The sequence below is a fragment of the Cololabis saira genome, chromosome 13 (assembly GCF_033807715.1).
Source record: "Cololabis saira isolate AMF1-May2022 chromosome 13, fColSai1.1, whole genome shotgun sequence".
In the NCBI taxonomy this organism is placed as follows: Eukaryota; Metazoa; Chordata; class Actinopteri; order Beloniformes; family Belonidae; genus Cololabis; species Cololabis saira.
In genome coordinates this window covers 35,321,614-35,334,275 of record NC_084599.1, presented here as the reverse complement: position 1 = coordinate 35,334,275, position 12,662 = coordinate 35,321,614, and the positions used below count along the sequence as shown (strand labels likewise).

The 12,662-nt window shown below is 39.7% G+C and overlaps 2 protein-coding genes across 6 annotated transcripts in view; one reads left to right on the top strand and one right to left on the bottom strand.

The window, feature by feature from the left end:
- rfx2 (regulatory factor X, 2 (influences HLA class II expression)) overlaps positions 1–7,198 on the top strand; it is a 35,383-nt gene extending 28,185 nt beyond the window's left edge. Inside the window, exons 12-18 of one of the 2 annotated variants that reach the window (XM_061738775.1) lie at positions 1,535–1,686; positions 2,205–2,302; positions 2,544–2,693; positions 3,756–3,964; positions 4,677–4,830; positions 4,909–4,951; positions 6,246–7,198. In XM_061738775.1, the coding sequence (XP_061594759.1) occupies positions 1,535–1,686; positions 2,205–2,302; positions 2,544–2,693; positions 3,756–3,964; positions 4,677–4,830; positions 4,909–4,951; positions 6,246–6,367 (928 nt within the window). In that variant the 3' untranslated portion in view covers positions 6,368–7,198. The remainder of the gene's footprint in view (positions 1–1,534; positions 1,687–2,204; positions 2,303–2,543; positions 2,694–3,755; positions 3,965–4,676; positions 4,831–4,908; positions 4,952–6,245) is intronic. The other variant, XM_061738774.1, reaches the window with a different exon arrangement.
- A 1,509-nt stretch (positions 7,199–8,707) lies between these two features.
- fcho1 (FCH and mu domain containing endocytic adaptor 1) overlaps positions 8,708–12,662 on the bottom strand; it is an 88,047-nt gene continuing 84,092 nt past the window's right edge. For all 4 annotated transcript variants that reach the window (XM_061738772.1, XM_061738768.1, XM_061738773.1 and 1 more), the window contains 3 exons: positions 12,089–12,153; positions 10,316–10,483; positions 8,708–9,274 (listed from right to left, as the gene is read on the bottom strand). In XM_061738772.1, the coding sequence (XP_061594756.1) occupies positions 9,246–9,274; positions 10,316–10,483; positions 12,089–12,153 (262 nt within the window). In that variant the 3' untranslated portion in view covers positions 8,708–9,245. The remainder of the gene's footprint in view (positions 9,275–10,315; positions 10,484–12,088; positions 12,154–12,662) is intronic.

Below are 12,662 nucleotides of genomic sequence, written 5' to 3'. Positions count from 1 at the left end.
GTGTAGTCTCACAGCTGCAGGGAGGAAGGACCTTTAAGAAATTAAAAGGATAAATAAAAATAAAAACAACATAATGTGCAAGAGTAGGTTTCATGTAGTCAAATTGAGCGATTTACAGATGCCGATGGTCTTTTGTGCCTTTGTGTTTTTTGATGAGTAAATTGTCCTTCTTTTTTAGTACAAGGAGTTCAGGTTTTCTGTGGATGAATTTGGACTTGTGTATGTGAAATTTAGCTAAACATAAAAACAGATTAATAAAAAAGAAAGCGTCCCTATCTTTGAGATTAAAATTGTGAAAAACAAAAATAACATTCTTAAAATAAGGATGAAAATCAGAAAAGACAGAATCAACAATATACTTGTGGAAGTCCCTCCAAAATGTATAAGTGAATTCACATGACCAGAATAAGTGGGAATATGTCTCAGGATGCTTTTGGCAAAAAGAACAATTAACGTCTATATCCTTCTTAAATTTTGATAAATATTGTTTTGCAGGGTAGACTTTGTGTATCAATTTAAAAGAGATCTCTTTGACTTTATTTGTTAGGAAAAATCTTTGTGGTAACAACCAAACTTTTGTCCACTCAATATCTGTGGCAGGGCTTTGATGGATTTTTGTTGCCGTTGCCGTGCAGGGAAAACATGCACATTTTTCATAACATAAAGATGCTGATGCGGAGGAGGAGGATAATGATGCTGCAGGTGTTCAGAGCAGTAGCTGCTGCTTCATTAGAGACGACTGTCTGGGTGCAGGATCGTAGCCAGAAGTGGTGAAACCGGGACGTGACAGCGACCTGGTGAAAGTATTCAGGATGTCAGCAGCGATGTTAGCCCTGATCCGTTAGTGGTGACTGTAAACTAATGGGGATTTCAAAGTTAAAGCCTTTCAGACTGAGGTCACATACAGGACTGTCTCAGAAAATTAGAATATTGTGATAAAGTTCTTTATTTTCTGTAATGCAAAAATGTCATACATTCTGGATTCATTACAAATCAACTGAAATATTGCAAGCCTTTTATTATTTTAATATTCCTGATCATGGCTTACAGCTTAAGAAAACTCAAATATCCTATCTCAAAAAATTAGAATATTCTGGGAATCTTAATCTTAAACTGTAAACCATAATCAGCAATATTAAAATAATAAAAGGCTTGCAATATTTCAGTTGATTTGTAATGAATCCAGAATGTATGACATTTTTTTTTTTTTTTTAAATTGCATTACAGAAAATAAAGGACTTTATCACAATATTCTAATTTTCTGAGACAGTCCTGTATAGGAAAGATTAAACCTGTATCTAATTTAGATTCGTCTATCAAATCTGATCTGGAAAGATCAAATCCCAGGTGCTTTTCGCTGTAAAATAAATAAATAAAAAAAAAATAAATAAATAAAAACATATCAGATTTGGTGTGTTCACAGATTGAAATGTGCCTGTAGTATTTTTCTGAAGCTGAATTCTTCTCATTTTAAAATCATATGTAAGACGGCGGCATTAACAGTTTGGATTTCTATATTTGTTTCTGTGTCTAGTGATGACGACATGGAGGGTGTCATTCCCAGCGAGAAGCTCGTGGCTCTGTGTAAATATGAACCGATCAGACTATGGATGAGGAGCTGCGATCACATCCTGTACCAGGCCCTGGTGGAGATCCTCATCCCCGACGTGCTGCGTCCCGTTCCCAGTCAGTAAAACCTTCCATGTGTGATTTATTCTTTTCTTTTTTTTTTTCAAATACTATGACATAAAGAACATTTAGGGCACCGGAACCTCAAGTACATTTGAATTTATCAATGATCTTTTCAATCTTTTTATAGAAAATGTTTGTTGCAGTTCTCAAGATTTAGAATTTAAAATAAGTTTTCAAGTTAACACGTTACATCCACACTCACAGAAAACTTTAAAATAGTAATAATTAAATCACTGGAACCGCTGGATGTTTACTTCAAATTCAGCAAGTTTAAAACCATTTCAGCTTTATTGTACAGGATGGACTTAATCAATGGTCTTGATCGTCAGTATTACCTCCCTACACCATAATGATGAGCTGACACGACATCTTTCATGTGTAATATCAGTAATGTAGTTTTTTTTATTGTTAATTACAAAAAAAGACCAAAAAAAGGACTTTAAAAGCTTAACTTACAGTCACAGTAGCGATCTTGCGACAATCCCTTAATGCAGGCTGCTCTATTTCTTCAGGCACTCTTACTCAGGCCATCCGAAACTTTGCCAAGAGTCTGGAGGGCTGGCTGACTAACGCCATGACCAGCTTCCCACAGGAGATTGTTCGCACAAAGGTAAGAAAAACCTTTCTCTCCACCACCATTTATTTCACCGTGTGGACACATCCTTCTTGTTGCTTATACACCAAACTGTTTTCACATTTCTAAAACAGATATCCCATCTATTTGAGTACGTCACACTGGAATGACTAGAAATCATATTTCCTCTCATGTTTAGTCTCATTTATCCTTTAATATCTTTTTAAATATTCAATCTCTGGACTGAGGTGTGTTTTTGCTCGTCCGTGTGCTGCAGGTGGCAGTGGTCAGTGCGTTCGCTCAGACCTTGAGACGCTACACCAGCCTGAACCACCTGGCCCAGGCGGCCCGGGCCGTCCTCCAGAACACCTCCCAGATCAACCAGATGCTCTCAGACCTCAACAGGGTGGACTTCGCTAACGTCCAGGTACGTCTGGGACCGTTTGAATAAAACCCCCGTGGTTAACCCTTGTGCTGTGTTTGGATCAAAGGAGGGTGAAGGGAGAAAAGAAGGAACGAAGGAAGTAGGAAAGGGAGTAAGGAAGGGAGAAAAGATGGAAGGAAGGAAAAAAGGAAGTAAGGAAGGAAGTAGGAAAGGGAGTAAGGAAGAGAGAAAAGGTGGAAGGAAGGAAAAAAGGAAGTTAGGAAGAAAGGAGAAAAGAAGGAAGGAAGTAGGAGAGGGAGTAAGGAAGGGAGAAAAGATGGAAGGAAGGGAAAAAGGAGAAAAGAAGGAAGTAGGAAAGGGAGTAAGGAAGGGAGAAAAAGATGGAAGAGAGGAAGGAAGGAAGTAGGAGAGGGAGTAAGGAAGGGAGAAAAGATGGAAGGAAGGGAAAAAGGAGAAAAGAAGGAAGTAGGAAAGGGAGTAAGGAAGGGAGAAAAGATGGAAGAGAGGAAGGAAGGAAGTAGGAAAGGGAGTAAGGAAGGGAGAAAAGATGGAAGGGAGGAAAGATGGAATAAAGGAGAAAAGAAGGAAGGAAGTAGGAGAGGGAGTAAGGAAGGGAGAAAAGATGGAAGGGAGGAAAGAAGGAAGTAAGGAAGAAAGGAGAAAAGAAGGAAAGAAAGAAGGAAGTAAGGAAGGGAGAAAAGATGGAAGGAAGGAAGAAAGGAGAAAAGAAGGAAGGAAGTAGGAAAGGGAGTAAGGAAGGGAGGAAAGAAGGAAGGAAGGAGAGAGCAGGAGGAAAGAAGGAAGGAAGGAAAGAGAGAGCAGGAGGAAAGAAGGAAAGAAAGAAGGAAGTATGAAAGGGAGTAAGGAAGGGAGAAAGGAGAAAAGAAGGAAGGAAGGAAGGAAGGAGAGAGCAGGAGATAAGAAGGAAAGAAGGAAGGAAGGAGAGAGCAGGAGGAAAGAAAGAAGGAAGGAAGAATTGGGTAATTTTGACCCAGAGACAGCACCAGGGTTAAAGCCCGAGCGTGCAGATGGAGTCGGCGTCGTGTCTGCAGGACCGTGGTTTCTCTCTGACCGTGGCCGGGGTGTGTTTGATTCGTCCAACAGGAGCAGGCGTCGTGGGTGTGCCAGTGTGACGAGAGCGTGGTGCAGCGTTTGGAGCAGGACTTCAAGGTCACCCTGCAGCAGCAGAGCTCCCTGGACCAGTGGGCCACCTGGCTGGACAATGTGGTGTCCCAGGTGCTGAAGCCTCACCAGGGGAGCCCCAGCTTCCCCAAAGCTGCTCGCCAGTTCCTGCTCAAATGGTCCTTCTACAGGTACGAGTGGGACGCTTTCATTACTTTTACTCAACCATCACTTGGATTATCATGGAGCAAATTTAATGCTCCCTCTGATCCTCTTTTTTATGGATATAAGCTTCTGAAACTTACTGAGTGTAACATTTTCCACAATGCCTGTGTAATGTACAATGTAGTTTTTAGACTCAATGATAGACTCTGTCATCTCATCCCCATTTATGCTCCCACTCATGAACACACCACAAGGGGAAAACAACTTTTAAAGGGAAAGAAAAGGGAACTGAAATGTACAAGTTTCAGTGTAACCTGCAATGGTCCAAAAATTTGGAACGAGATTGATAGTGCTACAAAAGAGTCTGGATCTCTCTCAATTTAAAAAAAAAAAGACTAAAACTAAAATTGTTATTAAATTATGTCTCTTATTACATTTTTTATGTACCAATACTTGATGTATTATTTTTATAAGAATATATTTGTATCTAGGAAATCTGAGGAGGTCTCAGGGTTTTTTTATTTTTTAATTTGTGTGTTTTTTCTTATTTAGGTTATAAGGTTATTATACTGTATGTATATGTATTATATGTGTATATGAGTCCCATTTTACAAACCTTGATTGATTATTATCTGTATTTGTGTTTTTTAATTATTTGTAAATAAACTCTAAACTAAAAAAAACTCAAACTAAACTAGCTGTAAAAAACATCTTCCTGCTCATCTTTCCTTCCTGCAGCTCGATGGTGATCAGAGATCTGACCCTGCGCAGCGCTGCCAGTTTCGGCTCCTTCCACCTGATCCGTCTGCTGTACGACGAGTACATGTTCTACCTGGTGGAGCACCGCGTGGCCCAGGCCACGGGGGAAACTCCCATCGCCGTCATGGGAGAGGTGAGGTTTGATTAAAGTGTCTCAGAACACTCAGACCAAAACTGTTCTGTTGACAAATGCTGTCTCTCCGCTCCACAGTTCAGCGACCTGAGCTCTATGATGCCACCGCTCATGGAAGAAGGTACGGCCGCGCCCCGTCGCTGTTATTTGGCTAGTTGTGTTTTTATTATTGGCATCAAATCCCAGCTCTCGCTCCCCAACACCTGTCTGTCACCCTGCTGGTAACTCTCATCTCTCAAAGATGTGGAGGTTTTGTTCATATCTTGTACTCTAATATATTCAATTCATGTTGTTGACTTACATTTTTTTTTTCCTCACTTAGTCTTGAATTAATCAGTAAACATCTCTAACAGGCCTGAACAGCCTCTCCAAGAATTATCTTGACCGTAGTCTATAGTTATTTTATCACATTAATCAGCCATTACTGATTACTTATTGATATATGGGGTTGTACGTCACAACTGATTAAAGAAAATAGCTTTTTGTTAGCTCAATAAAACATATAAAAGCAGATTTTTGTTTGATTTGAAGGGTTTAAAACTGTTAAAATAAGTTGTAAAGGCTTTTTTAAGGATCGTTTCTCTGCAGCAGCAGCTGTTGGGCTCGCGGTCAGATAAACTGAATTCTGTCTTACAGACTTGTTAATGCCATGTTTATGATTTTAAACCATCTCCAATTGTTTCATCTGCCCCCCAACCTAGACGTTTTACTTGTTGGTTGTACACAGATGTTAATGACACATTACAGGTCCAATTTTTATTAAAATAAGGCCTTTAAATGACAAAGTTTGTCTTAAATCTCAATCCAAGGGTCTTTATTTTCGAGGGAATCTATCCAGTCATCATTAAAAAGTTTATTTCATCATTTTGAGGAGAATTTCCTGCGGAGGGTCTAAATCTGTGTTGCCAGGTTGTGCAAGTTTCAGCCCAATTGGGCTGAAAAATATATATTTAGACTGCTTTTCCTGGATTATACTAAATATTTAGGAGAAATTATTAACAAAAAAGTTTCCATTATGGCAGAGAAAAGTAGAAACTTACACGGTAAACTCAACGATATTTTATTTGCTTTAATCTACTCAATTTAATTGTAGTCTTTGTTTGGAGCCTGAACTTTTTTGGGCTATTTAGTGGTGTTGTGAAGCTTGAAATTAATAACGCATTTAATAATTGCCGGTTTTAATATCGAGAATGTATGATTTTGGATGGTTTTTCAATATTTCGGCGGGTTTTACATCACGTTTGGGCTGGAACCTGTCAGCTAGATCTGGCAACCTCGACCTCAGCATTGGATTTCTTAGTGACTCGTCTTTTTGGTCTTAAATTTTGTTTGAAAATGGTATTAAAAAGTCTTAAATGTAACTCGATCAAACCTGTAGACACCCTGCATTAACAACCGCTGCTCCGTTCCCCCAGACGCATCTTTCTCCGATGAGATGAGCACTTTGGGCAGCGATGCCGACGTGTCCCGAGCTCCTTCCGAACCGGCCGTGAAGAGGGAACGGATCGACATCAGCCACCCTCTGCAGGAGATGTGAGTCCAGCCTGACCGCCACAGGGACCAGCAGCCGGGCCAGGAGGGGGCTCCAGGAACCGTTGGGGATGCAGCCGGTGTGAAATGTAAATACTGAGAGTGTAGCAGTGTCAGTCATCCCGTCACTAATGTGTAAGAGGACAGTGTCCCCACTCCCTTTCCCCTCCTTCTCCAGCTCATGAGGGTGTAAGACAGGTCCGATTGTGTTTCTGTTTATGATGCAACTGTGAATGACTTTGTGCAGTACCTTCTTCTTGGATGTATAAGTTGAGAGGTAGCGTGTGGCGTTTGTGATTCATCTTCTCCTCCCTCTTGCTCTATTTTTCTTTTTTTTTCGATTTAAATTAGCTGTGCCAGTGTCATTTGAGTGCCTTAGATTGCTAACTTTGAAATGACCACTACAGATGTCTTATCTGTCCTTCAGCCGTGCCTCTACTGCAGTATGAATGTATCGTCTCCTAACCTCAAACATTCAAAGAAGCACCTTTTTCAAGTTGTTTCGGTGTCGGCGTGCTCTTCTCTTCTGGTTGCCTTTGCTGCAGCTCGTAGCAAAACACATGTGGGGGGTGAAGAAGGTTAGAATATAAATAAATCCGGGCAGCCCACTGACCCGAAGGGTCCGTGTACTTCGCGGCCATCCGTTTTTTGTCTTGAAATGACAAAATAAAAATAGAGAAATATCCAAAATAATCAGTTTCTCATCTTTTGTTTTAGAAAACGGATCGTTATCCGTTATCCGTTTTCATTGATGTGTTTGAAAATCGAAATTGGGAATTAAAACAGCAAGTGGAAAACTCTTTTCTCCATTTCCTATTCGTTTCCAGTGGGGGGGACAGTATGTTAGAGTTCAGTACATGTTATTGATTGTACGCTGCAGCTTAACGGACTGTCACAACATCACTGCAGTTTCATGACAGAAACTGTTTCACTCCCAGGTTTCATATTTGATTTATTTTCTGTTTCAACATTAAAAAAAATCTAAAACTGTTAATTTTCAATCTGATGAACAAAAGAACCAGAAACAACTTTCTTCATTTATTACTGCGCATGTGCAATCCCCCCATTTGTCCAATCCTTGTTTTCAGTATCCTCGGAAACGAATAGGAAATAGAGAAAAGAGTTTTCCACTCGCTGTTTTAATTCCCAATTTCGATTTTCAAAAACAATGAAATCGGATTTATTATCAAAACAAAAGATGGGAAACTGATTATTTTGGATAATTTCTCTATTTTTATTTTGTCATTTCAAAACAAAAAACAGATGGCCGCGAAGTACCTGGACCCCGAAGGCCGTCCTGCTCGGTTCCTCCCGCCAGACGGAGCAGGAGTCCGTCTGTCAGGCAGGACGACCTCGTAACTCGCTCGTGTAAGAGTTTGGTTTGTTTACCTCAATACATTTCTACGCTGAGCTCCGTTTGGCTCAGATTTCACGCTCGGTGTCTCCGGTGTCGCGGTAGCTGCAGACGTTACCGGCCCTAACGGAGTCCCGATGTTAAATACACGTCAGAGAGCTTTGGACCTTTTAACCAAAACCTTCACACGGAGGATCACGTGGGCGTCCCAGTCAGCACACGCTCCCCGACTACTCTTACTTTGACCTCACGCTGTTACACACGGTTAGTCTTATTGTGTTTGGATTAAATAGGAAAAACTACAACGTGTTATCTGGCGACTCTGTCCTTTATCGAAAATTTGATATATAACTTTCTTTGATGTAAAACGTTTGTGCTTGTGGCCTTCGCTGAATCCCTCTCCCGACGCCGTTCCGTTTACTCACGCGGCGTCGGGAGAAAACGCTTTGATGTGTAATTGATTAGGCTGGCGTGCGTTTCCGACCTCACATGTTGAGATTTGTGTAAAATTGAGTTATTTTGCTGCAGTGCTGCTGCCCCCCAGTCAACTAAACCGTCACAAGGTAAATTCCTATTTATATGAACTAATCTGATTTGTTGGACTTCAGTTTTGTGTTCAGATTTTGTTATATTCTTCCTTTTGATGTTTGATTTTTGTCGTAGCAACGAGTCTTTGATATATTTAAGGCTTTTTGTAACTTGTGCCTGTCACAGTCATTTGCCTTAAAAGTGCTTTGGAAAAAAATAATTTCTATGTGTACTTTGTAATGTTTTGTAAGGTCATTTCAGATTTTTTTGGCGGAGGATATTATTTTTTATTGACTAGGTCCTTCTTACAACTATACTGAACCCTTATTTTTGTGTATTTTTAAACCTGTTCTTGACTACACTTACTTAGCCGGAGGACAGATGACGTCTGTAATAAACTGCTTAATTCAGCTGTATTTTGTACCTGGTCACAATGTGTAATAAACTGGTGTACAAAAGGTTTGAGCACATTTATTATTATTTTTATTTTAAATCAAATATCAACATCACAAAACCTATTTGAAACAAATGTCAGATTTACAAACAGTTTTGTTTCTAAAGTTTCATAGATCTTTTGCACACACTCTTCGATCCTTCAGGATGCTATAGAGATACAGTATTTACACAATTTAAAAATCCTATTTCCATGGCAACTCGGCTCCATACATTAATATGCTTTTATATTATATATTTACTTTTTCCTCCGTAATTCAAGAAAAGGACATGTAGCTTAGCTTCGGTCTCTTGATACAAAAAGGCACAGAAAACACCATGAACACAATGTGACGAGAGAAAAATGCAGTGGAAAGAGTTTCCTGGTGGAAGTGGCGGAAAAACCACACGGACGACACGCAAGTTAAGTTAGAGGAGAGGAGGAAAGGCTTGGTCCTAAAGCAGCGGGACACCGGCGGGAAGTAAGTGCACGTTGTTCTCCGCGGCCGAGAACGACCTCTCGACTCCAAACGCTGGGAAAGTGCAGAGTTCACTCAACCTTTTCGGTGATTCAGAGGGAGCAGCCGGCCATGTACTTCCCTGGTCGATAAAGACAAAAACCATCAAGTCTTGTGTCGTTGCAGTGATTTAAAAACTGCTAAAAGTCCATCGTAGGGTCATAAACTAACAGAGACGTCACAAGAACTAGTCCATGGGCCAGACCAGATATCAGCACCACTCAAGGTGACCAAACTTACTTATGATTTTTGAAATGATCCATGTCCATAGATGATATTTTGGTATGATAACCTTCCTGAGTGGCAGCTGTATCAGAGTTATCAGCTCATGAAGTTACCCACCCCCTTCAGGTTAATTGATGATTCTAAATTGGGTGTATTATACATTTCCTGAATCCTTATGCTCCTGAGAGTATTCCAGTTTTTGTATTTTTTTTTTTTTGTTGTAATTTTTTGTATTTTGTGTCTCTAATGTTCTTTATAAAACTAAGCTGGTTCCTTATCTCATCGTTATGTCCTTTATGTCGTGTATTTGCATGATAAAGACCAGTTTGTGACATCAGCCTAGTGGCTGTTATAGTTTCATAGGAGCCTAATGATGCTCTTCTAGTTTAAGGCTCACAATGGCCGGTAACAACAATATAGTAGGGGTATATTATACATTTCCTGAATCCTTATGGTCCTGTGAGTATTCCAGTTTTTGTATTCTGTGTCTCTGTTGTTCCTAGTTGACACAGGGATAAAATATAGTACATCATTTAGGCGAAAGTTGTGTAAAAATGTGTGTTGTTTATAGTTTAAAGGGCTGCAGTGACCTCTATGTTGGTCAGAAAGATTCACATCTTAGCTTCAATGAATGCTTAAAAGGTCTCCTTTAAAATGATACCAAATACAATATTGTGAAACATTGACAGATATCCTGTACATGAGTCTAAACCAGGATATGCAGCAGCATCTAAAATGTAATTTTCTGAAGGGGGTGGGTAACTTCATGAGCTGATAACTATGATCCAGCTGCCACTCAGGAAAAAATCAAAAATGGTAAGTTTGGTCACCTTGAGTGGTACTGACCAGTGAAGTTTTGGGCTCTGGCCCGTGGACTAAACCCGGTTCAGAGTCTCACCTGTGGCAAATCTTCTCTTGATCAGCGACATGCGGTAGCGGCTTCCCACCAGCTCCACGTCCAGGCCCGACAGGGACGTGCCCGAGCCCACGAACTGGACCGCCAGGCTGGGCGGCGGGCCGCGGGGAACCTCCAGGCACTGCCAGCTGGCACACAGCGTCCCCGAGCCTGGGACACACACTCCATTAAAAACACAACACAGACCCTACGGTGTGGATCAAAACCTGACTGTAAACCCAGGAAATCTTTTATTTCTGTCTTCCTTCAGGTGTTAGAAGTGTTACCCTTAATTCAGTTTTCATAAAAACACGGAAAAAGTCATAGAAGAGGGGAAAACCTATGACATGAACGATCGTAGTAATGTTTGTAAGACGATACTGAGGGCATAGAGACGTAGGATCAAGTTAAACGAAATAGTAAAAAGATTTTTAATGAGCTGTACATACTGTCTCAGAAAATTTGAATATTGTTATTTTCTATAATGCAATTACAAAAACAAAAATGTCATACATTCTGGATTCATTACAAAGCAACTGATATATTGCAAGCTTTTTATTATTTTAATATTGCTGATCATGGTTTACAGCTTAAGAAAACTCAAATATCCTATCTCAAAAAATCTCAGAATATTCTGGGAATCTTAATCTTAAACTGTAAATCATAATCATCAATATTAAAATAATAAAAGGCTGCAATATTTCAGTTGATTTGTAATGAATCCAGAATGTATGACTTTTTTTTTTTTTTTTTTTTTTTTTTTTTTTTTTAAATTGCATTACAGAAAATTAACTTTATCACAATATTCTAATTTTCTGAGACAGTCCTGTAGTTTTACATTTCTACATTTGTGCCCTGTGTACTCTGCTAATTTGAAACAAAAAAACTTTTTTTTCTTTTACTATGGTATAAATGCCATATAAGGTCCACTATTTTAATGTAAAGTTTTCTGCCTGCGATGATAAAACTGAATATTTGAATTTGATAAGACTGATAGATCCAGAGCGACGGCCTCAGTGTGCGTTAAACATTTGCATGTAATTTAAGTTTTTTTTTTTCTATCATGACGACAAATGCAGAATGAAGAGAAATGCTGATAAATTCAGGATGATTTTACACCGACTGGTATTTTTCTGATTACAAGATCTCCAGTAAAACATCTAAATTAGACTCGACAGACGGTACTCATGTAAAGCTGCACTTATAATAAAAGATAAAAAAAGGTGTTTGGAGGAAAACATTACTTGAAGGGGGAGGACGGAGTTATGGTGACCTTTCACTGCTTTTCTTCTTGTCTCATAAACGGTTTCTGCTTTTATCACCTCATCCATCAACAACGTCCCCCTATAGTTTCCTCCTCCTGTGCTACGAGACCAAAGCTTCTCCGAGAGGCGATAATAAATCATCGGACTGAAGAAAGAGGAAGGGCCGACGCCATAAACGTGAGATGTGAGTGGTATTACGAGACGTCGAAACCATGAGCTTAAATGATCCCGTTTTTACCCTCCCCAGTCACGCCGCGTCTCATTTGTGCATCACTGAAGTCGTAAACTACAAAACTACTAGTTTTTACTTTCTTCATCTCAACCAGCCCTGAAAGCTGAAATCTTAAAATGGTTAAAACAAAAAAAAAAAAAAAAGAACGATTTCTGTCTTTTTTGACACGACATGAAGCTGTGAAAGCGTCGAGGAAGCGATTAAACGGAAGCAGCTGCATTTATCTACCGGAGCGTGAGCATGAAGGAGATGGAGGGAGATTAGCGGCAGAGCTCTGACCTTTGCTGTGGTTGGTCGGGGAAAGGTTCGGCAGCTTCCACAGCAGCCGTCGCTCCTCGGCGTTCCTGCACAAGCACATAAATCACGTTCAGCAAGGCCTCGTCCGACCCTGGATCTCCATCCTTTGACATCGATTAGATGAAACCTCTCATGCAGAATTATCAAGATTCATCAGTTATAGGACTTTTACTTTCAACCTCCTGCTCCATAATAACAAGTTAAACTCTACTTCTTCTCCTCTCACACATAAATGTGACGTTTTTACTCCACAGCAACTCTGACCCCTTCATATCACCTTCAACTGCTCCTAGTTTGACTAAAGATGGGTTAAATGCAGAGGAAGAATTTACCCATTGTGGGATTACTAAAGGAAAAATTATTATTATCATCATCATCCATCTGTGGTATCTTATTCTTTTTATTTATTTCAACATGAAAACAATCACATGATGTTACTGAAGCCTTGAAAAGTTTCTTTAAGGGATAAATTAACTAATCAGTCTTACTTGTGTTACAATTTCACTTTACCACTTTATGTGTAAATTAGTATAAATTTGGATTCCTTGTTCAGGTA